This window comes from Trichogramma pretiosum, unplaced genomic scaffold, assembly GCF_000599845.2.
Source record: "Trichogramma pretiosum strain Unisexual culture from Peru unplaced genomic scaffold, Tpre_2.0 scaffold41, whole genome shotgun sequence".
Classification (NCBI taxonomy): Eukaryota; Metazoa; Arthropoda; class Insecta; order Hymenoptera; family Trichogrammatidae; genus Trichogramma; species Trichogramma pretiosum.
Genome location: NW_019640824.1, coordinates 998,570 through 1,023,551, shown reverse-complemented (window position 1 = coordinate 1,023,551; position 24,982 = coordinate 998,570). Strand labels below are relative to the sequence as shown.

The 24,982-nt window shown below is 47.9% G+C and overlaps 1 protein-coding gene across 4 annotated transcripts in view; it reads left to right on the top strand.

The window, feature by feature from the left end:
* Positions 1 to 24,982, top strand: part of LOC106656724 (rho GTPase-activating protein 20-like) — a 106,039-nt gene that overhangs the window by 39,491 nt on the left and 41,566 nt on the right. Inside the window, exon 1 of one of the 4 annotated variants that reach the window (XM_014377845.2) lies at positions 3,574 to 5,021. The exons of the other annotated variants lie outside the window; for them this stretch is intronic. Coding sequence (XP_014233331.1) covers positions 4,683 to 5,021 — 339 coding nt within the window. The 5' untranslated portion in view covers positions 3,574 to 4,682. Of the gene's footprint in view, positions 1 to 3,573; positions 5,022 to 24,982 lie in introns of those variants that run through there. 4 annotated transcript variants of the gene reach the window in all.

Genomic DNA, 24,982 nt, shown 5'->3' with positions numbered 1-24,982 from the left:
TAAAGTGCAGTTCACGTGCCTAAGAGAGTGAGAGAGAGAGAGAAAACAATGTGCGATATCTGATGCAGCGCGCGCCAAGGCGATAATGAAAGTCGCTCGAACTCGAACAATCGCTATAGAGCTAGAGAGCCGCATTATATTCGTGGGACTGCGAGTTATTTTCATAAAGCTGCCGCGCGACGAGGGAAGAAAGCAGAGTCGCGCGCGCGCGTTTCCGAGGCCGAAAGAAAGCGAATCGGACGCGCCTATTTTTCGATAAATTTACGATATGATCGTTCGAGGAGACGAAGAGCTGCACCTGCTGCTGCGACGATCAACGTTGATTAAAAAAAAAGGGCTATGGGATCTTTCAAAATGTCTCGTGGAATTAACGTCGACTCCATATGCTACTATACTCATTACAATAAGCGTATCGACAGACACTCATCGGGAGCTTTTCGTTATTCCGAGAGCGTATCGAAGCTCGAGCCACACACGTACGCCGTGTGCAAACTCGTGTCCATCGCGATGTTTTCGCTGCTCGTGCTGTGCAACACGTGTCGAGTCGCTGCTGCCTTAGCTCGTGACGTCCGGCCTCGCCCATGTCGCGCACCGCGGCGACCAACGACAACAACGACATTATACCCTATACGTGCGCGGGTACAACATTTCTCTGCACGATCCATCGGAGATGTGCAATTTTTGTGCGCTCTTCGTTTCGTGTTCATTTGTATTATATGTATTGCGTGCGATACGTATCGAAAGCTGTATATATACACGGCTCGTAATGCATCTCCGAGACTTTTCTTCGTTGAATCTTTGGGGCGCCGAGAAGCGGGACAAAGCCCGAGCGAGGAGAATCCATTGGCTGCTGCTGCTGCTGCTGCTGCTACTGCACGCACACGCATATTATGAACTTGGCTCGTGTGGATCATTGCGTCGAGACGCTTGACACGTCGATGCGACGCACGATATTATCTGCGCCTTGGTGCACTCAACGCCATGCCCAACGATTTTACTTGTGCAAATACAAAGAATCGCTGGATCGCGTGCACAGTAATACTGCAAAACTACGGAAACGAGTAGTTTTGTCCGTTTATACGATACCGAATGACTCTGCTGATCGGTTCGACTCTGTATATACATCACCCGATAAACAAAGAATCGGCTGCATTGACAGACTGAGCGCATTATGTGTATCATCGGAGTGACGCCAAAGGCAAAAAAATAGCTAAAGAGACATTGGCAAAGCTAATTAAAAGTGTTCACTTGATGAACTCGATTGGCCGAATTACATAGAAAATTAGTTCGGGTCTCGTCGCTACGTGGCGTCTCGTTTTCCCGCATTGTGGGCAGAGAATACAATTTATTATAAATGGCTTGAGTTGAACTAAAAGCGGCGTGAGATTTTTGTTATCGTAGTTTCTGATATCGCAACATAGCAAAGTGGTAACTCTGCCTATACTATAATCCGTGCACTATTGTGATTAACGACTCGTATTCGATACACACACGATTGTACTCGAACTGCGTTGAAGTAAAAATTCTCGATCATTCGAGCAATGAAAATTGACTTCTGCGCACGTGGATTTATAATTCAACGAGGGGCGCAAATAAGCCCCTCGTTTCCAACTCGAGGTATATCTATACGGGCACACAGAAACGAGCCTCGAGATGCTCTTTTGCCTCGAAAATGGACAGTTCTTCACTCGTTTCCTTGTTTTTTTTTTTTTTTTTTATTTTAGTCGCTGCTGCAGTGGATGGTCCTTGAAAGAAACCGCAGCGATCCGCAGACTGGTTTCGCTCGCATTTTTCGCTCGGCGTGCAGACACTCTACTTTGAAAAGTAAATATACACGAAGGAAGCTCTATCGAGGCGCAAAATTTTTGGCCTATAGCGATTCGAGAAAAGGAAAACAAAGCCGCGTGAGCCTAGCCATATAAGACTCGAGCGATTATTATTCCACTCGGAGCGCTTTAATTTTAATTCGCTAAGATAAATATGGGGCTCCGGGTGGAAGTTTTCTCAAATTTCTGCCTCATTAGTGCACTTGGAACAATTGCAAAGGAAAAGAAAATGGCTTAGTGGGTTATATCGTCGATGGATGTAGGCGAGTCGCAAATGCGTTATATCGGTTGGCGTTCGAATCGTATAAAGTTTAAAAATATCCTCGCCGTTTGTTTAATGCGCTATTGAAATCGAGGTAAAAATTCGTCGTCCGCGCATATTATAGAAACTAGTATGCGTACAGGAAAAAAGGCTTACATCGCAATCTCAGGAATGGCGCGAAGAAACCGCAAACGAACGTTCGTTCGTCGATTTCACGTGTCAGCTGCAGATCGTTCGGCCGAACTTTCGAGCTGAAAGACGCGTTGGATGGGACACGCATTAGAAATGCCGCTGTGGCGCGTATAACGCATAATAACGAGTCAAGACGTGTGGCAAGGCACTGCGCCATTCGACGAGTCTCGGGACGAAGTTACGAAAATGCGCGCGAGTTTCACTTTTGGCTGGTATCGCATCGACATATACACGACGAGAGGCAGTAAAGTTGAGACGAGTAAATATTTTCGTATCCGCTGCAGCTCGTTGTTTACGTCGATATATCGTAACTGCGTCGTCGGCGAATCGGGCAAATGCTCCGAAAATCAGCAGCAATAGTAGTATAACGAGAGAAGAGTGCAGCCAAGGCAGTGGCGACTATTTACGTAGTAGCCGTGTACGCGATCTCGGAGAGAAATAAAGTGGCCGAACGAGCCAGGAGTAGAGAGAGAGACGCGAGGGTTAAAGTATAATAAGCATATATACGTAGTACCGAAGTAGTGTGTAAGAAGGAGAAGAAGCAGAAGAAGAGTCGCGCTCGCGCGAGCTCCTTGAAAAGAATGTGCCGAAGAGAGGCAAGGACGAACGGGACTTTGCTACTCTGTGTAAATGTGTGTGTGTGCCGTGTGTGTGCAATGTCACGCAGCCCGACGAGATTCTCTCTACTTTGGCTCTTTGGCTGCTGCTGCTGCTGCCCATTACAGCCGACCTTTACATATTACACTGCACTCTGGACGCAAAGACTATACGCGTGTATAAGAGCGAGAGGCTTTGTGCGAGCTGTTTTCCTCGTTTTGGCCGATATGTAGCAAGAGACGAGTCGTCGGGCTGTGCCGCGATTTATCCCCACTGGCAATAGCGATTGTTCGACGCATAGAGTTAATTGGCCGCTGTGCGTTAATTGCAGAACGGAGAAACGTCGCGAATCGGAAGTAGCTCCCGATAGCGATTCCTCCGATTTGCTCTTTGTGCGCGACTAATTGGCTCTCGCATAGTGCATTATATCCCAACGAAACGGCCAAATAAATTTTCAGTAGCTAGTTCGAAACCCGCGTGTGCAGACTACAGACTATAACAGAGTGCATAGGTTAGCGCGGCAAAGTGTCGTCCGGTAGCTTATAATAGCTGCTGCTGCTGCTGGCCCCACTCGTTGCAGGCGCGATACGATACAGCCGCACAGGTATACAGAAGAACGACGCGTCGCAGATTCGAAGCCGTCGTCTCCCTCTCCAGAGTCTGCTATACGCTCCGAGCTGTGAGCCTGTGACTGTGTATATAGTACGTGTGTCCGTGTGTGTGTATACGCGGGCTTGCCTCCAGCAGCTCGAGCCGTTTCGCCGCAGCAGTTCGGAGCAGTTGGCCGCGATCGCAGCTCGGCAGTTACGCCGCCGCACGCCGCTCGCCAGTAGCGCAGTAGTCGCGTACACCGCACTTGTCCGCACCTCGACTCTCTCTATACTCGTATTTTTTATATACAACACTTGGATCAACACCTATCTCGCAAAACTGTCAACTGCGCTCTGCTCCAATTCTGTGTGAATCTTTGATCTTTTTGCTCGTGTGCTCGTGTTTGTGTTGTGTCCGTGGATTATCGCGTGTGTGTGTGTGTGCCAATTCGTTAGCCCCGCTGATACGTTGAATCGTCGTGCAGCCGAGCACGTGTGCTTCGTACTCGACGCTCCGTGCGCACGTAACCGAAGTATACAGTCGCGCTCGCCCATAAGCCAAAACTATCGTTATCCGCAATCCTTGTGTACATGTACTTGTGTATATCATACACTTGTGTGTGCGAGCCGCGCGACACATGCGCACGATATACATATATAAAAAAAATCATACGCAGCTCTACATAGCGGCGGCACAGGCCCGAGGCGCGATATATACCTTCTCTCTGCTGGTGTATAATCGCGCGCAGCAGGTGAGAATTCGATAATAGCCGGGGCCAGGCGTGGTGTTTTGGGCCGAGGTGTGCTGTATGTGTGCGATAGCTCAAGGGCCTCCATAAACCAGACACCATAATACAGGACCCGCCGAACTATGGCGTCCACTACCGATTATCATCCCGCTGCTTGCGCTTCGAATCGGCTGCCGAGACGCCGACTCAGCCCCGAAGTGCAGTGCTGAACCCGCGAGGCTTCAACCCATTTATATACAAGTATTATATACCGTGCAGTGCCAAAGTGTATCTCGTGTATATTTCGGCGCGAAAGTGAGCGAATTTTCCAAACGCGGTGTCCTCAGTGATGTACATAGAGATCCACGAGTCGGAGTGTCGATCATTCGGTGCAGCAGTACTCTTGCTCCGTGAGAGATAAAGAAAAGAAAAGTGCCACAAGAACAATAACACACAGATCGAGGAAAAATAAAAGTGAGTCACAAAGATGACCATGTTCGGGAGTCTGGTGCAACGGCTGACGTCGCCCGTCACCTCGCCGACCGCGTCCCGCAGACGCTTCAAGTCGTCGAGCCGCTGGGAGGTGCAGAGCGAGCCCGAGGACGAGGCCACCACCACCACCGCTACAGGAGGGGCCATCTCCAGCAGCGGACCGTCCGCCCGCAAGTCCCGTGCCGCCAAGCAGCTGCTCAACAACAAGCGCAAGAGCAAGAGCCGATGCCGCGGCCTCGAGGTCAGCGAGCCCCGGGCCTGCTCCTGGCAGGATCAGCTCTTCCCGCCTCTGCGCGGCACCAAGAGCCTCGGACGACTCGACGGCATGAAGGAGGTGAGTCTCGCGGTGACTTTTGCGCAATGTACTGTCCCAAGTTAATATGGAGTGTGGCAATTGGATCCCGATCGCCACTCGACGACGTGTCGCAATCGTCCAACAGTCGATGGCTTTCGCAGCGATCAGCCCGCGTGTTGTTGTTGTTGTTGTTGTTATTACAGGCGCGCGTAATTCGCTGCTCAGGTGCACGATATATTATATACTCGAGCAATATCGAGTCGAAAATTCCGCAGCGCAGTCGGCATTTCTCGCGTTGCTTGTTTTTTTTTTTCGCGAGCCGATCAATTATTTCAATTATACGCGAGGCGCGAGAGACGCAGAGAGATTAGGTAACTGCTGGGCACGCGCGCACCTACCTACCTATATACTCGTCTGAATTTGTTGCATTTCACGCTCCAATTGCAGCAGCAGCAGCAGCAGCACGCGGCCGGCTTTTATTATTTCGCTCGTGCTTTTTTTTTCGCCTCCTTCGTCTAACTCGTCCGACGACGACGACGACGACGATGAGCTGCACGAGCTCTGCTGCGCGAGGGGGAAGAAAAAACATTCGGCCGCTGCTGCTGCAGCTGCTAAATTACATATTAGCCGGGCGCAATCATGGCGTTGGCCAAAGGCGCTTCCGACGCCGAATTCCTTTGCGCGATGCTGTTGCTGCTGCTGCTGCTGCTGCTGCTGTGCTGCGCGAAATTAAAGACTGCAGTGCGTGATAAAAGATTTAGCTGCGTGTACTACGGAGCAGCTCATCAAGCCTCGACTCGTATTTCGCAAATGACTTTTGCCGAATTTGTCACGTGCATCGTAGCAGCAATTTGTGTGCCCTCGCGGCTAATGAATCCAATCCGCTGCCGACTCGTCGAAACGGCGCCTCGTCTCCTCCGCAGTCGACCAAAAGCCTCCTCGCTATATTATGATGTGTTTCTTCTGGCATTGTAATAAGCATACGTCGAGCGACGCGATTTATGCGCGCTGCCAGCATTTCCTTCTTCGTTTTGGTCAGCTTTTATCAACTCCGAGGATTTCAAACTCACGAGGCTGACTGTTTTATTCATAATATATTAATTCCATTCTTGCCTCGTATACACGAGTCGAGTTGTTGTTGTTTTTTTCTTCGCTCGTGTCATGTTTTTTAATATTAATCACGCGTGTAACGCGATGCGATGCCAATTTTATGGGCTTCGGTCGCGGCGTTATTACATCGGTACGACTGCCATGGGCCCCGAACGAAAAATAATGAAGGCCGTGGGCTGTTGATGCTGCTGCTGCCGCTGCTGCCGCTGCTGCCCCCGTGACGACGAGACGCTATGCCAATTGAATTTTCGTGCCCAACCGTATGGTTTTAAGGCGAAAAAATAAATGGCTCGTACTGTACTCGGCGCAAAGGCGATCATCATGAGAGAAAAAAGGGTCACTCGTCGCGGCATACCGAGATTGGGGGCCCCGTACGACGACGACGACGAGCTCGATGCGCGACACATCGACATGGCAATAATGATACCTTTATAAAAATCCGTTAGTGAATATGTTTATGTGTATAGGGGTTTTGCGAATGGTAGCAATTACAGGCCGAGAGTGAAAAAGACGCGCGTACATACGTCAGCTGTTAAAGGGACCTCTCTCGTTCTCTCGGCTATACGTGTGTCGTCCTCTTAATTCGTCTCTTTCCTCCTCTTTCTCATTGTTCCTCTGCGCTCGAATTATTTTTATCTCGTTTTTCGGCATAATTTAAGACTCCATTAAGGTCGAGACCCACCTTTGTGCCAGCCAGGCGTACGTTTTATCCTGCTGCTTGCTTCTCGCTTCGAGTTCTCGCTTCTTCTTTTTATTCTCGTTCGCCTCCCCTCCCTCCCCCCACGTTTGTCGCGCGTTTCTTCTTCCTCGCTCTCTCTCTCTCGTATATTCGCAGTCGTCCCGATGGCTATCTGTCAAGCGTTTCTGTGCAAAGGTCGTTTAGGTAGCCGACCTCGATGGGTGTGACACGTCCACTATGCTGCTGTATTATACACGCGTCGAAATCGAATCGTCGCTCCATCATCCTCGAGCTATACATACATTTAATGCGCTCATCTTCTTCTTCTTTTTTTCCTCATTTTTTTCTCGATCGCACGCTAATGCGCAACTCGATCAATCGTCCTCTTACTCGACGCTCGCAACGGTTAATCATACACACAACGCGAGAGAGAGAGAGAGAGAGAGATGTATATACGAGATTCCTCGTATATAAAATCAATTTTAAGCATTACCGTTAAAGGCCGCTGCGCTGGCAATTTTTTCGCTCCTTTTTCCATCATTGCCCGTGTTTATGACGTCCAATATAACTGTTCTATATATCGGAATGATTATTATTCCGGCGTACGTAGCGTACGTAGCATACGTGTGTAGCAGCTCGGGACAAATTATTACACCTTCGGACGCATCGATGATGATGCCGGCCCACTCGCCCATACTCCCCATATACTCCATTGGGTTTTTCTCCTTTTCTTTCATTTAAATATATAGCATTTAATGCGCTCCGAGGATAAACGACCTTATCCCACCCCGTGCATACATACGGCTTATACACTGATTGACACGAGCATTATACGCACCTCGACGCGAGCTCGCGTAAGCCGAGATCGCAATCGCGCGCCGAACGCTTGGACAAATGATAATTTTTTTTTTCTTTTTAATTTAATTTAAGGATAGGCGCGCGATTTGAATTCGAATGAAAATTTACTTTTATTAAATCATCGAAGGAGTCGAATAGCCGCGATGCCTCGCCGATAAAATGCCATGATTGACTCAAGGAGCTATTTTAAATTCGTATACGAGAATAGGTGCGCGAATCGCGTGTATAGTTTATTTGGCCAAGTCAGTATGCGAGAGAGAGAGAGAGAAATCGACAGGAAATATTGGCCTCGGATCTTAAAACATATAGATGGTTTATATTTCCAATATGAGCAGAGTCAGCGTCTGAAAATCGACGGCTGTGTGTATAACACGATGTATATAGGTATTGGCTGGGTTGCAGCTCGCGCGATGAGCTGCCGCTTGCAGACACACACGAGCGGATGTTGCGGTGAAAAAGCCAACGTCGCTCGTGTGCAGGCCGCTCGCAGCACAACGTAAACGCACTGTTAGCAACGGCTACTTTCGTCGCGGCAAATAGATATTATTACGCGTCTGTCTTCTTTCTTCTGTCTTGGTATTTTTTTTTTCAATTTTCCCGCAGCAACTCGTAACATATGTTCATTGTCGGGTCTCTCTCTCTCGTGCAGCGCCTGCGATCGTAATACGCGAGTCGAGTATATGCGCGTCTTGTCGCATATACATATATACTATAGCTTGGCGTCATTGTATTATAAAAGCTCGTTGCAGCTTGTACTTAAAACGGATAATTATACGATCGGCTCTAGTGGCTTTCAATGCATAGCTAGTATAGGCGTCGCTACGTGTGCGGCTCGACGTCGCTAATTTCGTCTTTAGCAAGTTTATTAACGCATCGCTCGGAAGGATTTGTTCAATGGTCTTTTATGTATGGTCGAGTAAAAAACCTCAAGATGTGCTGCCGCTGCGCTGAGGCTTTGTCTCGACTATGACGATACACTGACTAGGCGTTTTTGTCCGCATATATATGTGGCTAATACAGATGTGAGGGATTTTTTTGCCGATCGCATAATAGGAGAAAAAAAGTTACGCCGCTCGCGCTACACGACGAGTGACTAAGCGTTCGGCTGTAATAAAGCGAGTCTCGAGTTGCCGAATCTCGCGAGTAGCAGCGGCCGAGCGAGACCGATCGAGAAAGCCGAGCGCAATTATTATTTTTGGCCTCCTCCATTCGCGATGGCGCGCACACAAACGAGCCCGGGCTAATTTTAATCGAGAGCTCGCACGACGAATAAAAAGCTCAAACGCGTAATAGAAAATGAAGAAGGAGAAGAAAAATAGCGGCTCGGATAACATTCGATCAAATACAATAATCAGCTCGAGCGTTAGCTGCTTAATCTTCGCCTCGAGTCGAAAGCGTTAACGAGTTTACAGAATCGCGCCACTAATCTCCGACCGCGAGATCGTAAAGCTGGAACGTAAAAACGGAAGAAAAAAAAAACGACGTCGATCATAGGCATATATTTTCGAGATCGGTCCCTCGTCTCGCGACCGACACCGATATTACTCGGAGACACGTGCACGTAATTAGCGAGATAAAATGTGAAATTCGGCGTTTCTCGATCTGTGCGTGCATACATCTAAAAAGCTATTATAATGTATACGAGTGCTAATTGTCGAGTGCGGCGCACATGACGCATCGGCCGATTCGCCCGCAGTTAGTGTATTATAGCTCGACGGGAAAAAAAGAAAAGAGACGACTAAATACACACGAGGCGTATAATGTACGAGAGAGGCAGAGACTTGCCGGAAGCATATTATGAACATCAGAATTCATTAGTCACCTTGCTATTATGTGCCGCGTATGCGTGTGTATGTGCGTATATTATATATTACACACGTAGTAGAGACATGTAGATCCATGATGAGGCGTGCGACTCGAATGCAAAAAAGCCCAGCTGTATTTTATCTTACTGTACTAATGCATTTGTTGTGTGTGCGTGCGTGCATGTGTGTGTTTTTACAGACTTACAAGGCGAGCGAGCAGTAGCGCAGGAGGCGCGGGCGCGATATAGTCTACTTTTTTTTTCTTCGTTTCTTTCGTTTCTCACATGATGCATCGCAGACGAACGGCCAAAGTCAGGACGGCTCAGGCACATATCGCGAGCCTCGCATCGAAACGCATTAATTGTCTTTCTCACGCCCTTATATAGTAACGATTTTCTCGGAAAAATATTTTTCCGCTTACGCGTGGCGTTTTGCGCTCTTTATGCGCGCGAGCTGCAGCTCCGCTGAAAGCGCTCAACTACAACTACTACTACTACTACTAGTACACAGGCGTTATTGTGGCGCGCACGAAAAGTCTCGGCTGCAGGTGCGATTACGACGCACGAAACAACAGCGCAGAAGCAATAACAACGAGTATAGAAGAAAACGGAGCTGCGCCAGTGTACGTAGATGTATATATTGTATATAGACGTTGCGCCGTTGTGTCAGGGGCAGCTGTGCAGCAGAAATGTGTGCGCGCGGGACAAAGTGCAGAGAGTCCAGAGCGAATATAAGTAAGCTCGTTAAGTATCGCCTTGAGGCGGTGGCATCTGCCGCAGCAGTAGTACATAATACTCGAGTCTAGCGCCGATTTGTGATAAGAAAGAGAGAAACGACTGCTCGCGGCTTCGGCTGACACTTTCGGTTAGATATAGCTCGTCTTGCACAGCTCTACGTTTTCGCTTACGTCTTGTACTTCCGCGCGACTTAATCCCCCCCGATGTTTTGCGTAACTATCTCCGAATCCGAAGAAAGCGATGGATCTCAAAGATGCTCTATTGTACTTGTATACGTTATGTATGTTACATGTGTACATGATTCAGCCGCGCGATCGGTAATAATTCGCACGAGTCATCGGCAAAAATGGGGGCCCGCGTCGAGCGTATATATACACATCGGCACACACGGGTCGATAAACGACGACGACGACGACGAGTCGAGGATCGGGCTTAAAGTCGGCCGCCGCGAGCAACACTTGTTTGTCGTTGTCGTCGTCGTAGCGTCTTTTGGAAAGTAATGCGCTGCGGTGCACTACGCTGCATACTTTCATTTCTATTAGGCTCATCGGGTCAGTGACGTGTTTTTCTTTTTTTTTTCTTCTCCTCTCGACTCTTTTTTTTCTCTCTTACTCTCTCGGCTCTTGTCTCGAGTTCATAAGTGTACTCGCGCGGTGGCTGCATGTGTGTGTGTGTGTGTGTAAGCTGCGGTGCATTTCGAAGGCACACACGAGTCGATGCGATTATATACATATGTACACGGAGAGCGAGGCACCTTTCCCTCCTCCGATACGTATAATACGCGCCGGCAACTTTCCCAACCGACGACGACGGCCTGATTAAGAGGGGCTCCGACTCTGATTGTGCGAAAAACCTAGATTTTTAGCCGTCGTCGTCGAAACAATTTGTACCTATGCTACTACCGATGGCTACCGACTTTACGCACAAGCTGCCCGATGCACCCGAGCCGGACGTTACTTCTTCTTCTTCATCGCCTTTGTTTTCTTTTTTTCTTTTTCTGCAGCGCGCGTGAATCTTCGGAGCAATGTGTTGCTCTCTCTTTCTCTCTCTCTTTCTCTCGCATCGCGCGGGGCTAAACTATACTGCTGCTCACGAGCGAGTCCAGCAGCGCATCGTCGAAAAAAACTCGTCCAACGACTCGGCTGCTGCTGCTCACTTATTTTTTACTTTACTTTTTTCGTTGTATCTCTCCTACACACGCGTACCTATACGTATAAAGTACATATAATATAAAGGCGGCCGAGTGTCGAGGCGGCTGAAGCTGTAGGGCTGCTTAGAAAAGCCCGCGCGAATAAAGCTGAATTTACGGTGCAGTGTGTGTGTGTGTGCCTCGAGGCGCAAAAAGTCGAGCGGCCAGCGAAGAATAACGAAGAAAAAAAAGAAAAAGAGAAGAATAAAAATACTGTCAACGTGAGCGAGCCAACGATCATATAATGTTGAGAAAGCAATGGGGATAGAGCTTATATGTACCGGTGAAAACTCGACTCACTTGTAAGTGTGTGCGTTTATACTCGAGTATCGGTATCGGAAAGAGAAACAGCTCGCGGCTGCGCAGAGAAAGTACAATGCAAAGGTGCAAATAACGCGGATGCACCACGTATATACGTATTATATATACATACTATACATCCACACACGTACTCACTTGCGCGTACACAGGTACACGAGCAGACGAGGCAAGAAAAAGAGAGAAAAACAACAGATAACGACGACGGAGCGCGAGAAGCAGAAGCAGAAAACCGAAGGGCGAACGACCCTTCACATAAGTGCGGACGGTTGCCGGAGAAAGAGAGAGAGAGAGAGAGAGAGCTTAACGAGGCCGACATTTTATTCTTATCGGACGTGTATGGCCGCGTGCGCGTATACGTGTGTGTGTGTGTGAATAAGCCTCGTTTCAACTGTATATGCCGATGCTGTACACAAACAACACATCCACACACACACACACAAGAGAGTCTAACTTATTCGTACCGATCGACACTTTTATTGACGTATAAAAATACAAACTGCAAGTGCGATTATGAGTCGTACGCTGTTGTACGTGTATATACGAGCTCGGAGGATTTCAACGTCCCGGCCAGATCGCCGTAAATCAAAAATGGTCGTTCTCCGCGCGAGCTTTCGCGATTCATTTTCCTTTTCGGAGATCATCTCGACGATCGCTTCACTGTTATCGATATCGATGTATCGAGCAAAAATTGTCGGTCCGCGCGAGGTGGGGAAAAATGCAACTATTCCGCGCTGAGCTTTTTTGGTCGATCGACAGTCGCGCAGGTAGTGGTGTGTAGCGCGGCGCTCGAGACTATGCACGCATGTACATAAGCGCTCGTAAAATGGCAAAGCTATCAGGCACGATAGGTGCAGCTGCTCTTCTCGTCTTTTTGTAGCCGAGGCCGATCGCTCGGCTCGAGTATACAGGAAGTCGCGGCTGGCAAAAATAAGAAGAGCATCGGCTAGAGTCGTACTAAATTAAGCCGTGCCCCGCGCGCGCGCATTAATCCTGCATTCTTATATACGTGTGTGTGTATGTGTGTGTATGCGCTACGGCGGAGGAGTCGTAAAATCCGGAGCTTCAAAGAATAAGTGTGTTGGAGCTTGGCAAAGCGGCCTGATATAGGTATGCACGCAGGCCACGCTTAGTTCGCGCGCTCTAAGAGAATGATTACTTTTAACTAGCATAGGAGCCGAGGAGCTCCACTCCATGCGCACATGCGGATACAAGTCGAAGAATGGGAAAGAGATGTTGGCTATTATTGGCTCGGCACAGACAGAGAGAGCGAGCTATATTTTTTCGTATAAACACACGCTGCTTTAATTACGCACCCAAGGCATGGAGCTCTAATGCTTTTTGCCTCGCGCCAAGCTCGTTGCCTGCGCGCCAGTTATAAACTGCGCATACGCAGCAGCAGCAGCCGATTCAACAAAGCCATTTCCATAGGAGCACGTATATTTCTCTGCCTCGCGTCCATGGGTGTACGTACCACACCGCGTAACGTGTGCGGGGCTATTCGACGAGACTTTCGCCAACTCAGCTGCGAAATGGAAGAGAGAGAGAGAGAAAAAAAAAATTATACGATCGAGGCGCTGCCGAGTCAATAGCTATCGAGCCGATTGTATTCCACGGCTCGAGCAGAAAAGAGTAGTTGCTAAATCGGGACGAGCAGTCGATCTATACGTACGACCGTATACGCGCGGTAATCATTTTCATTCGCGAGGCATATTGCGCAAATCGATAACGAGAGACTCGACGAGAGACGATGCTGCTGCCGTTGGCCCCCGACCGATCGGTACGCGCCTGCATTTACTCGGTGAATTTGCGACTCGCCGACTGTGTGTATGTGTGTTATACGTGTCACGATCGCGACGAGCGAAACGCGCCAACTTCTCAAGAGTGAAAGTACTATAAATTTCATGGAGTCGGTGCGCAATTAGCGCGCGACTCAACAGCGCGGCGCTGCGAATGTACGAAAAAGCTCGATATATTCGCAAAAAAGCGCGTTATTATTTTACACAAGCTGGTATAGGTACGTTATAGCTGTACGTATAGTGGATGTACGATGGACGCGGGATAAACAGTCGTGCGCGATATATACACAGCCGACAACCTTTCGACGCAGTATTAAATATCAAGGTGTGTCTCGAGTACGTGCGAGTACGTATATGCAACATCTGATACTGCGTATACTGCGCGCATGTGCACTCGAGTACGCGCGCACGAGGAGCCGCGGCCGGGCAAATGAATCATCCTTCGAATCGGAACGCGACCGAAAAAGAATGGCCCATCGAAAATCGGCCGCCTATAATACCTACGTGTAGCACTTTCTAAACGATCCTTCGTCGTCGTCGTCGTCGTCGTCGTCTTTGAGCTCCGCAAGCTCGCGCTCATCTCCATAATATTATGTTCAAGCTCCGCCGAGTATTATTTACGAGCGTTGCATCACGTTACGCCGCTCGCGGGACCCGACGATCGATTGTCTCGTGTCCTTTTCTCTTCTTCAGCCGAGTGCTTCGAGTGAGCTGTGCAGTCTCCTTTTTCCGTGTAACAAGTGTGCCGCCGCCGATTGTCACGCGTGCGAGCCGCCGATGCGGGCGAAGAAAAAAAAAGGGACGAGAGAAAGAATGAAAGAAAGCTCGAAGCATTTGTTATGGGCGCGTGTCGGTGCGCGAAGCTATGTGTACGCGCAAAGCTTATAAGTGGAACATATTTTACAAGAGAGAATAAGAGAGAGAGAGAGAGACGTGATTCGCGCGAACACAAACACAAACACACACCCATGGAGCAATCGATTCGAATATAATATTCATACTATGGAGGAATGAAACAAAAGAAGAGGCGCGGTCTATGCTGCACGCCACCGACTGCTTTTCGAAGCTCGCGCAGGTATACCTACCTGTATAGTGTATATATATATATGCGAGCAGCATAGCAAAGAAAGACAGGACGGCATCATAAGACACACACGTTATAAGCGCACGGTGCAGATATTCGCGCGCATTAAAGTCACCGCACCGCTCAGACAAGGACGACAAAAAAAAGAGCAGCACACTTTCGCATTCTGTACTCGCTCTCTACGCCGAGATCGTCGCTAATTTTTACTCCGCGACCGAGCATCGGATTAATTGAAAATTCAAACGACTGCGCAGCGCTGGAGTTTTGTTTTTCCAGCGATAGTGCAAAAGCTACTTTTCGTCCCGATCGTTACGCTCGAGCGTTCTTGGCGTGGAAAATGAAAAGAATCCGAAGGGGACATTAGTGGCAGGAAAAATGAGCGCGAAATTTCGATTCGATGTTTTTCTTAAGAGCTCCGCAGTCGAGTTTCGAGATGCCTCAGGACGAGGCCTGTATATTATATTATATAAAATTAGCTCGAGCATACGCGGGGCTAAAACGAGCCTCTAGATAGATTGCGTCGAGCCCGAGCGAGCGGGGGAGAACGAACAACAAAAAGAAAGAAGAAAAAAATTAACGCCTGTGCGTGTCTATAAAGGAGGATGTATGTATGCATATAGATCGAGGGAGATGAAAAATTCCATCGCGAAGAAGAGCTATGCTGTGCTGTGCTGTGCTATGCTATGCTATGCGTGCCAGCAGCAGCAGCAGCAGCAGCAGTCTCATTTGTTCATAATTCATAAATAACTCGTTGGCCTGTGCTCAGGCTTCTGCTTAAATGAAAATAAGCTAATAGGATCTATGCATAAAAGGGCCCCCGAGAGGGCTCATATTGGTAGCTCGAGTGGTCGTCGTCGTCGTCGTGCGAGCATCTTGGGACTTTGCCTTATGTAATTAATCATCGGTAAGCGAGGTGTAGAGCAGGTTGGCCTATGCGCGCGCGCGCCAACTGATGGAAGACGAGTCGAAGCAGCAAACCAGTCGAGGATCGGCCGCACATTATATATATATATATATCCTATATAGCTCGGATACTGCGTCGCGTTGCGTGCCGCACGCCACATATATACAGCGTCTATACAACAGAGAGCTCTATGCAGCCTCGCGCGAGAGACTCGGTAATTTTCGTGTGTCTCGAGCGGTCTCGAGCATGGAAAGAGGCGATTATATTATTATATACACTCGGCTACGTACATTCGTATTGTATTTTTTTTTTTTTTCTAAGTGGAGTCGAGCAAGTTCAAGAGCTACGTATATAGCCGATACACACATATTATATATTTCGTGCTAGCTGCGCTGCGTTTCATTGACCTGATTGTATATATACGTTATACATAAATCGAGCATACATCAACGTAATACGTGTTTACGCGAGTCGCTCCGTGTATATAATGTTTTACGACGGCGAGTAGGCTAATTGCGTCGACGCGCTAGAACAAAGTTAATGCGCCGATCGTTGTAAATAAACTGCTGCTGCTGGGATGAAAAAGTGCGTACGGCTCGTTTGCTGGCTAAAATGTGTGTGTGCGCGCGCGAGGCAGGAATAAAGAATAAAGCGAATAAAGAATGGTCGCAGTTCGAGTTTTATATGTATATATAGGCATGCACAACAACGAGCTGCTTTGATTCGCGTTGAAAAGAAGAGGAAAAAAGGGTGGGGGAGCCACACATACAGGAGTGCAGTACTGTGTATACTCGGTCGCGCCAGCAGCGAGGCTTGATTTTCCATTTGCGCCGAGCTCCTGCGCACTGCACTGCACTGCACTGTGTGGCGAAATAAAAGAGTCTCTCTCTCTCTCTATATAAAACACGTAAACGCATAAGCCTCGATGGTAATGAAATTCCTGAGGGCTGTTGTCATTCTCTCTCTGCAGCTGCGGTGCAAGGTGCATTCTCTCGACTATTTCAAACGCTACTCGAGCTCGCTATCGAAGAAATAGAGAGAGAGAGAGCCCTACATATAAGCAGTCGCGCATTTAATGAGTCTTTGCCTCGGTTAATGTGGCAACTTGATTCACGCATTATCGCTCGCTCGCTTATAAGCGATGCTGCTGCCTACGTTATATTTATTACGTACGTGCTGCAGCTCGAGTGTTGAATTCTCCATATATATATAATAGGTATATACCGATTACTGCAGTCCCGGCTATAATACGCGGATAAAATTATTAATTGCTCCCGTACACGCCTTATGTAATTGAAATATCAGCTGCAGCGATCCAAGCTGCTCTCCGAGCCGCAGAAGACAAATACAGCCCAGGATCGAGCCGAGCGTTGAGAAATCGGAGCAGCTTTACCTACTGACTCGCTACGCGAGATATGCTCGTACGAGTTTCTTTAACATTTTCTTCGTCCGCGTCACACGACGCTGCTGCTGCTGCAGCTACGATGTATTTCGCCCATTTCCGAGAAAACATATGCATCGCAAGGTATATAGCAGGTACATTATACTGGCGCGCATACGCAGTCGCCGAGTCGCGCGCTTCCAACGACTCGAGTCGTTAATTTAATGGACTCTAGGCGTGTTTCTCGATACGCACGTATTACTCCCTCGGCTGGAGAAAAAGAGAGAGACGATATTAAAGGCCCAGCGGCGGGGCCCTGTAAGTAAGTCGCATGTATAAGTAATCAAGCTCGTTTAATTTTTAACTGCCGACTCGACGCAGGGATCGTCATACTCACAGCTTGCCGTCGTCGCTCCAATATATTTTGTCAAATAAAATATGAATCTGCTTTTAATTCCCGGCCATTTATCTATCCAGCTGCGGATCGTTGCGGAGCGTGCGCGAGGGGCGAACGACGATCGCGATCCTGTATATATATGTACGGCCTGCCGGTCGGCGCTCAACCGGCTCGACTGGAATCGCTTTGTACGCGTCCTGCCGTGTGGCACGTGTGATTTTCCACCGATCAGCCACACAGCGACCGATAACGAGCTTGCAAGATGCCAGAGCTTCGTCTCGCGAGTACTGGCTAAAGCTCGCCCGAACTCGAAAAAAGCTCGAGTCGATGAATTTATATTTCGTACCCGTGAGCTTGCGGAGAGTATAATAAGAGGCTGCGTCTTTTTAGGCGCGCCCAGACTTTCACACCCGCGACTCTTGCGACATGCGCGACGAAATTGGGCGCCCATTGTGCGCTCGAAGCTTGTATTTTTTCAGCTCCGATCGTGTCGAGGGCTCGATAAAGATAATCGAGAAAGGAAAAAACTTAACGTCCGAGTTATGGAGAAGCGAATAAGTCGATGCTCTGTTCTGCAGAGAAAAAGTGCTGAAAAAGTGCTGGAAACGAATCGCGCGAGTCACTTGTCGCGCAGCTCGCACTACTACGCAATATGTCATAATGAAAGGGCTCGCTCTGTGCATTGTGCGAACGCCTGACGCTGTTGATTTTTACGCATGCCTTCGCGCTCTATACGTCGTGCGTACGTTTACGGGACGAACAATCGGACTCGTGCTCGACTTTTTTCTTCGCGCGACGGGTGCCATACTCTCGCAGCTGCGCGCGAAACGACGTATTAGACGTTCGCTCGAGTCGAGTCGAATAATTTGCTCTCGCAGGCGGAATCTGTTTTTACCGAGATAAGCTCGTGATAAAGCCGAGCTTCGGCTTTGCTCGCGCTTTAACGCACGCCTACTACACGGAGATAGACATCTCCCTCGCCTTTTTTTCCTTTCTCTCTCTGTCTCCCCGGCTCGAGCTGCGGCAATAGCAGAGCTATACGGCAAAAATCTCATTTAGCATGGCGCGAGGTACAGCAGCAGCAGCGCAATGTGCGGTGAACGCGTGAGAGACAGGATGCCTTTTTCTTCTTCCCTCAATTAAACCATTGATGAATTCCGTGTACGTGTGTTTTTAACCAAGTGTCTGCAAGAGAGTAAAAGACAGAGGCAACAAAAGACCTCGTTGTGTCGCCCCCTGTCTCGAATTAATTTCAAAATACTTATGACCACAAAGAAGTACATTCGCGAAACGGTCGAACATCCTTGCTACGTGGCTTTGATTCCTCAAAATCCATATCAACGCTCTTTACAGATATATATCATGAACGAGTAGCATGTTCTTATTTTCTTTGTAACATAAAAGTGCTACACTTTGTAAAAAGCATCGATACGAGTTGCGAAGAAACGGAGCTTTTCGCGCATTGTGATTAGCTGGTGCCGCGAGTCTGCTGCGCGTGGCGCAATCCAGACTTATTTTTGTTTGATTTTAAAACATCGCGATTCTTGAGTATTAAAAGTCGGCGAGTTTATGTACATTTGCTCAACGTAATGAGGAGCAGCGCCCGGAGCTCGCTCGCGGGCTTATTAAATGTCTTTAACATGTATTGTATCACTCTCTCGACGTAATTCTTTTTGAGAACGTCGATTTTATATAGCGATTACAAACGCATCGGTGCCCATCGATTTTTATCTATCTCCCCCGTGCCTTTAACGCTACCTGTGCTGCATCTCGACAAAAGCATATAAAAATTAAAAAAAAACCCTCTCGACCTAGATGATTTCCCTTGCCCCCCCTGGCGAGGTTTTAGCTTAATTGCAAGTGCACAGCTACGTGTACACATGATACACATAGTGGTGAGAATTCGCGCAGCGCTCGAAAACGTGATATTAGTTTCAATTAGAATTTAACGGGGTTCTCTTATGGGCACGCGTATGTCTGAGTCTATATATGCGCACGAATGAGTTGGCAATTATTTGGCCAATATAGCTGCATGCGCGCCACATGCACGGCGAGCGCATTACCGGTAAAACCAGCATCGGCTGCGCGCACACCGTGAGATACGATTAAAGCTTTTATCAAACAGCTCGGCAAAGCTGCACCAACGTACGCCACTAATATGATATTCTCTATTTCAATTTTGAACCGATTATTCAACGACTTTATTAACGATTACGTTTATTTCTGTTTCAGGTAAGTCCTTATTGATATCGCAGCCGCATCTTCGCTGACACTTCGAAATGAACTGTAACGTAAATACTCACGAATGTTTTTTTTACTTATAACAAAAATTGATGCAACGCGCACAAAGTTTGCGACAAACAATTTGAATCGCTAAATACTCAAGAGAGGCGCGACGAAGGCCGCGCGTCCCGCATGCGGCATACGTTCGAGGCTATTCTCAATTTCGACGATTTAATAAATTAACGCGATAAAGGTAAATGTACTCGAGCGCGATACGCGCGTGCTATGTGGGTCAGAAGTTGTCATGTAGGGAAAGGAACTCTTATCTGTTACGATCTCGATGACCCTAACAGCAGCAGGAAGAGATTCTCGTAATGTAAGTGCGTGTGTGCATATATTTATACATATAGACTTATCTCGCGCTCGCAGCTCGCTGTTTCTGCGACTGCTGCCACATGGGTACCGTTAAAAGCGATATATAGCTTGCGATATCACGCGAAAACGTCCAGTGGGTATAGAGTGTATGTGCTGCTGCCGCCGACGAAGATGAATCTGTATATACATACACACATAGGCTTTTTACTCCGAATCCAAAGCGTCAGTCAAAGCGCCTCCGAACGCGCGAGATGTTTTTCCGGCTTGCGCAATCGCCGGCAGAAATTCGAAGATTCGAAACAATCGGGCGAATTATTTTCTCTCACCTAGCTACACGTAATCCGTATTCGTACGTATACACCACAAAAGAATCAGCGGTGTTTACACGAGTAATGCACGCAGCAAATAGAGAGTATATTACATGCATGTGTGTGTGTGTATAGAGCCGTGGAATGGAGAAAGCGTGTGCGCGCGCCTCGGCCCAAACGGTGTCGCTGTTTTTCAGCTCCTCTTTCTCTCGCGTACATCTTTTTTCTTTCTTTCTTTCTTTCTCTCTTTTTTTTAGCGAGTAAGCCGACTAAACAAAATAATAACAATTACTCTCGCGATGAAAATACTCGTACACAGTCCGTATAGTAGTAGTATGTGCTACGGAGCGCGAGCCGTAGGCCGGAACACGAATAAATTATACATACAGGATGTCAATGAACGAGCGCGGTTGAGGGAGTGCAGCGCAGCACGTGTACTGCGCAGTGTGCTGCACACGCACATGCACAGAGCACATACCTGTGCGACTGCAGCTTATTCGGCTAGGGGGCTATACGTACATATATATATAATAATGTACACACGGACTCGTGTTATATAGGTGCACATCGCGTTGCAGCGCCTATATACAGTACATCGGAGCCCTGAAAAACGACCTGCCTTTAAAACGTATTCACCTGTTGCTACATGTGTGTGTGTGTGCGAGTATATTATATACCGTATGTATACGTGTAGGCGCGGGTCAACGGAGCGCGAAGCGCTTCCCTCTTCTCTTCTTTTTTTTTTATATCGGATATGCGCATATGTATGTATACGTATACGTGTGTGTACATTGTACACGGGTTCATAAAAATTACTGGCAGCATAGGATTTATGAAAAAAAAAAGGAGAAGAAATTTCAAAGTCCTGCAAGGAGCTGCGCGTCGATTTTATAACTTCTCACGCTATACGTAGTGCTGACTTATTCAAAGTTTGCTCTATGCGTATAATATCGCAAGTGAGAAGCGCAAAAATTTCGAGCCACTCGATCGTATAAAATCCTGATTTTTGGCACGACGAGTGTACCCGATAGACAAAATTGTGATTTTCGCGGACTCGCGAGTATACTCTACGTGCGACATAGCTGCCACGTGAGATTTCTCAAACCAGCTAGGCTTACACATGTCCTTCTCCGATTGCAATTGCAGAGCAGCAGCAGCAGCAGAGCTAGAAATGAGAAAAGGGAGCTGCAACTGGTCGACGACTCGACGCTGCAGCAGTAAAAAAAAAAAAAGAAAAAGACCAGAGCCGCTGTTGTAATGCGCGCACGTACAAACGGTCGCGCGTTGTACAGTGTCGTCTATTATAGATGCTACATTGAGCAAAATGCCGTTGTCGAGTAGAGTCTCTGCCGTGTCGAGTCGAGTGCAGCTTCGCGTATAACAGCGATTCTGGAGCGGCTTTTTGGCCTAGCTGAAAACGTACGCAGCTCGCTTTTATTCTATTCATCTCGGAGAGCGAGAGAGCAGTACGTGTTATACGCGCATTACAGAAAAAAGGAGAGGAGCGACGAAGGTTTCACCTCGCTGCACCGGTCACGCGGAAATTTCATTTTTATACGCCAACGACTCGAGTTACACGACGCGTACTCTATATACTCCTCTCCCTTTATAACGAATATCCATCCTCGCTGCTCGAACTTGTCCCCGACTTTCCCTCGAAATACACACACGCAGACAGGCGCGAAATTTCAACAGTCGTCAAGATTCTCGTTCTCCGCGCAGGTATACATCGAAGTACGCTCGATTCCTGCGTGTGTAAAACTGCAGCTTTTTCTTCGTGCAAAAACTTGGCCATCGTCGCGTACGTATCGGCGTTTTTTCCTCGCTCGCGCGCGTATTACGACGCGCGATAAAGTGTAACGCGCGGCTCTCTCTCTCTCTCTCTCTTGGTCGTTTCTGCCGCGATGTTGTTGTTGTTTTTTTTCTTTCTCTTGTTGCGCTCTAGTGTTAATTGCTGCTCGCCTACGTACGACGTACATGTGTTACAGGCGGGGGACGACGCGATGCGGCTTACATTTTACGATCGGCCGATTGTCCGCGGATAATCCAACTCGCGCCTCTTTTCCCTCTTTTCGCTGGCGTGTGTATGTGTGTGTGTGTGTGTGTACATAGGCGTGCGTAGATCGCGTCCACTCTTACTTTCGTCGCGGGCGGCTTCGCGGATAACTCGAGGCTTCGGCTCGAGTCGCCGAAGAAATAATGCAGTAGTGACCTGCAGGCAGCGTATATACAGCTGCGCGCGCGGCGATTAGCCGGCAGCCAAGCGTACGCGTGTATTATTTTGTCGAGCGTTATATGCAGCAGGCCCGAGCGCGAAACCAGTGAGAGTTTCCCGCATAATTGGCCGCGAAAACGGGCGCGCGTTAAATTTTACGATCGCTAATGTATATGAATACAGACTGTATTGCGCGCGCGACCTGCAACGCAGTGCCAGGTCCAATCAATGTCCGACGCGCGCGCGCGCGGTGAAAGCTGCCAATGGCATCGTGTATTATTTACGAGATCGCGCGCGCGCGCGCGGGGGCATTGCTCGCGATCTCTGCGCTGTGCAGTGCCAATGACAGCTTGTACGGCACGTCTATATAATATATATTGCGATTGTTGAACACATCGTACGTGCGAATTTCCCATTTTTCCACCGAACGAATATAACGCGCGATTGTTTCGTCCAACCGAGATCGTCGATCGACTACACGCGTTTGCCGATTTCACGCAGCCAAGTCGAGAGAAGATGCAAAACTTGTGGCTCGCAGAAATTTTCTCGTGCCAGTCTCGTATGTAATACGCGGCAACGATTGCCGGGGCCATTGCTCGTTGTGCCGTGTTGTGTGTTTTTTTTCTGTCTCGCTTCCGCTCCAGATACACAAACAAATACGTACACTATGTACAGGTGTGTGTGAGTGCGAGTGTGTGTGTGTGTGGAGGCCGATTATGGAAGTAACTACAAGAGCGTTAAAGCTGCGAGTACAACTATACGAGCTATGCTTATTCGCCTTTCGACTTTGAGAAAAAAAGAGACACACATCTCTCCATTACAAACAAGAGTCGAGAGAGTTAGACCCATTTTGCAGCCCAGCCTTTTCTACTCTTGCGTCTAATTATTCGTCAAATAACGCGTGCATCTTTTTATATACCAAATATAAACTAAAGTGCTTTCATTTATACAATTATGTCTACTTAGTCACTTGCAGATTTATTGGTTAACGTACTCGCCATCTAGTGGTGGAAACTGGTTCTAATTATCATTAAATCTGTTCTAATTATTATTCGTACTGTTTAAATTTGAGTATAAAAGTATATTATTTTGGATTACATGGACATGAGAAATATTAAAAATATTCTTAAAATTTAATTGTATTTGTAATTGTTAATTATGAATGAAAGCATGATATATTTTCACTGTTGGAACAAGAAAAGGTTTTGCCGTATATTCGCTCAAGTTGATATTGTACGATAACGTTACAAAGTTGAGGTACGTTTCAGCTGTAGCATAGACGTATTTCTCGCGCGCAGCTCCGATGCTTATTTTTGCTGCTGCTGCTGCTTCCTTATGTGTGTATAGAAGGCCTAATCGACCGAAAGGCTGAAAAATTCTCTCCGTCTCTCTGTTTCGCGGGTTTGTAGCCTGCGATTATTGTTGCTCCTCCCGGTAGACATTTTATGCCCCGACAAGAGACTCGCTTCTTTTATTGAGCTGCGAGAGCTCGCCTGGCCTCTCGCTTTGTATTTACTCTCTTTTCTTCTGCTTCTGCAGTTTTTCTCTCCCTCTCTCTCTCTTTCTCCGTTTATATAGGCTCGCAAGCATAGCTCAACTTCTTTGTTATTCGTTTGCACTCGCTAAGCCTATTTTCCCATGCCAATTTTGCCGATTATAACTCGCATGTGTGTCATGGATCACAATTGAAATCTGCGAAACTCGAGCGTTACAAATGCGCTGAATCGGCGATAAGATGCAGCTCGAGATTGTGAAGCAAACAGCGACAGGATGGAAAATTTAATGGAATATTTCAAGCTAGGCTTCGCAATGACAAATTCAAACAAACGACCGAACAGAGGAAGACGAATAGCGTTTAGCGTCGTTCTCTGTGTTGAATTATTTCGTCCGAGAGAGAGAGAAAGAATAAGCCGATCAAGTGCATTTTAATTGGGCATAAAGAGCACGAATTTCCTCGTGCCAGAGTCGAGCTAGTTCAGCGACTTTCGCTAGTATACGATAAATAAGTAGCCGAGTGCAGTCGCACACGATACCGCGCAGCGTGGACCCCATGGCACGTGCAAGCCAGATCGTCGATCGGCCGCGCAGACCCACATGCCGCGATTGAAAAGTGAAGAGATAGCTAAATGGCGAGCGACACGAAGCTGCTGCACTCCGATCGCACCTCGATTCCGTTGAGTGCGCAGCTCGTACGTACCTAGAGCTCAGCTTAACGCGCCGAGGAAATCGTTCATCGCGGCGACTCGGCTCGCCGGAGCTTGCGGGGGTGGTGTATATGCGATCGACTCGTGTCGCGCGGCTTTCATCGATCTGAATTTCAAAAATTCGCCGTCGTCGCTGCTCGTGAAAGTACATATCCTATAGTACAACGTGGCACGAGTCTGTTGCAAGTCTCGCACAAGTCGATATACGTGTCGTTGATTTGTGTGCCATCTCGTTGTCGTGTATCTCGACTCTCGACTCTTTTGCACCTTCAACTTTTGCTACTGTAAGTAAGCTAGTAAGCGAGTCTACATCCGATGTTATCGCGGCGTTGTCTGTCTCTCTCTCTCTCTCTCTCTCTCTATATAGTCGATGCTCGCGCGCCGCACTGCACTAGCAGCGCACACAATATAATT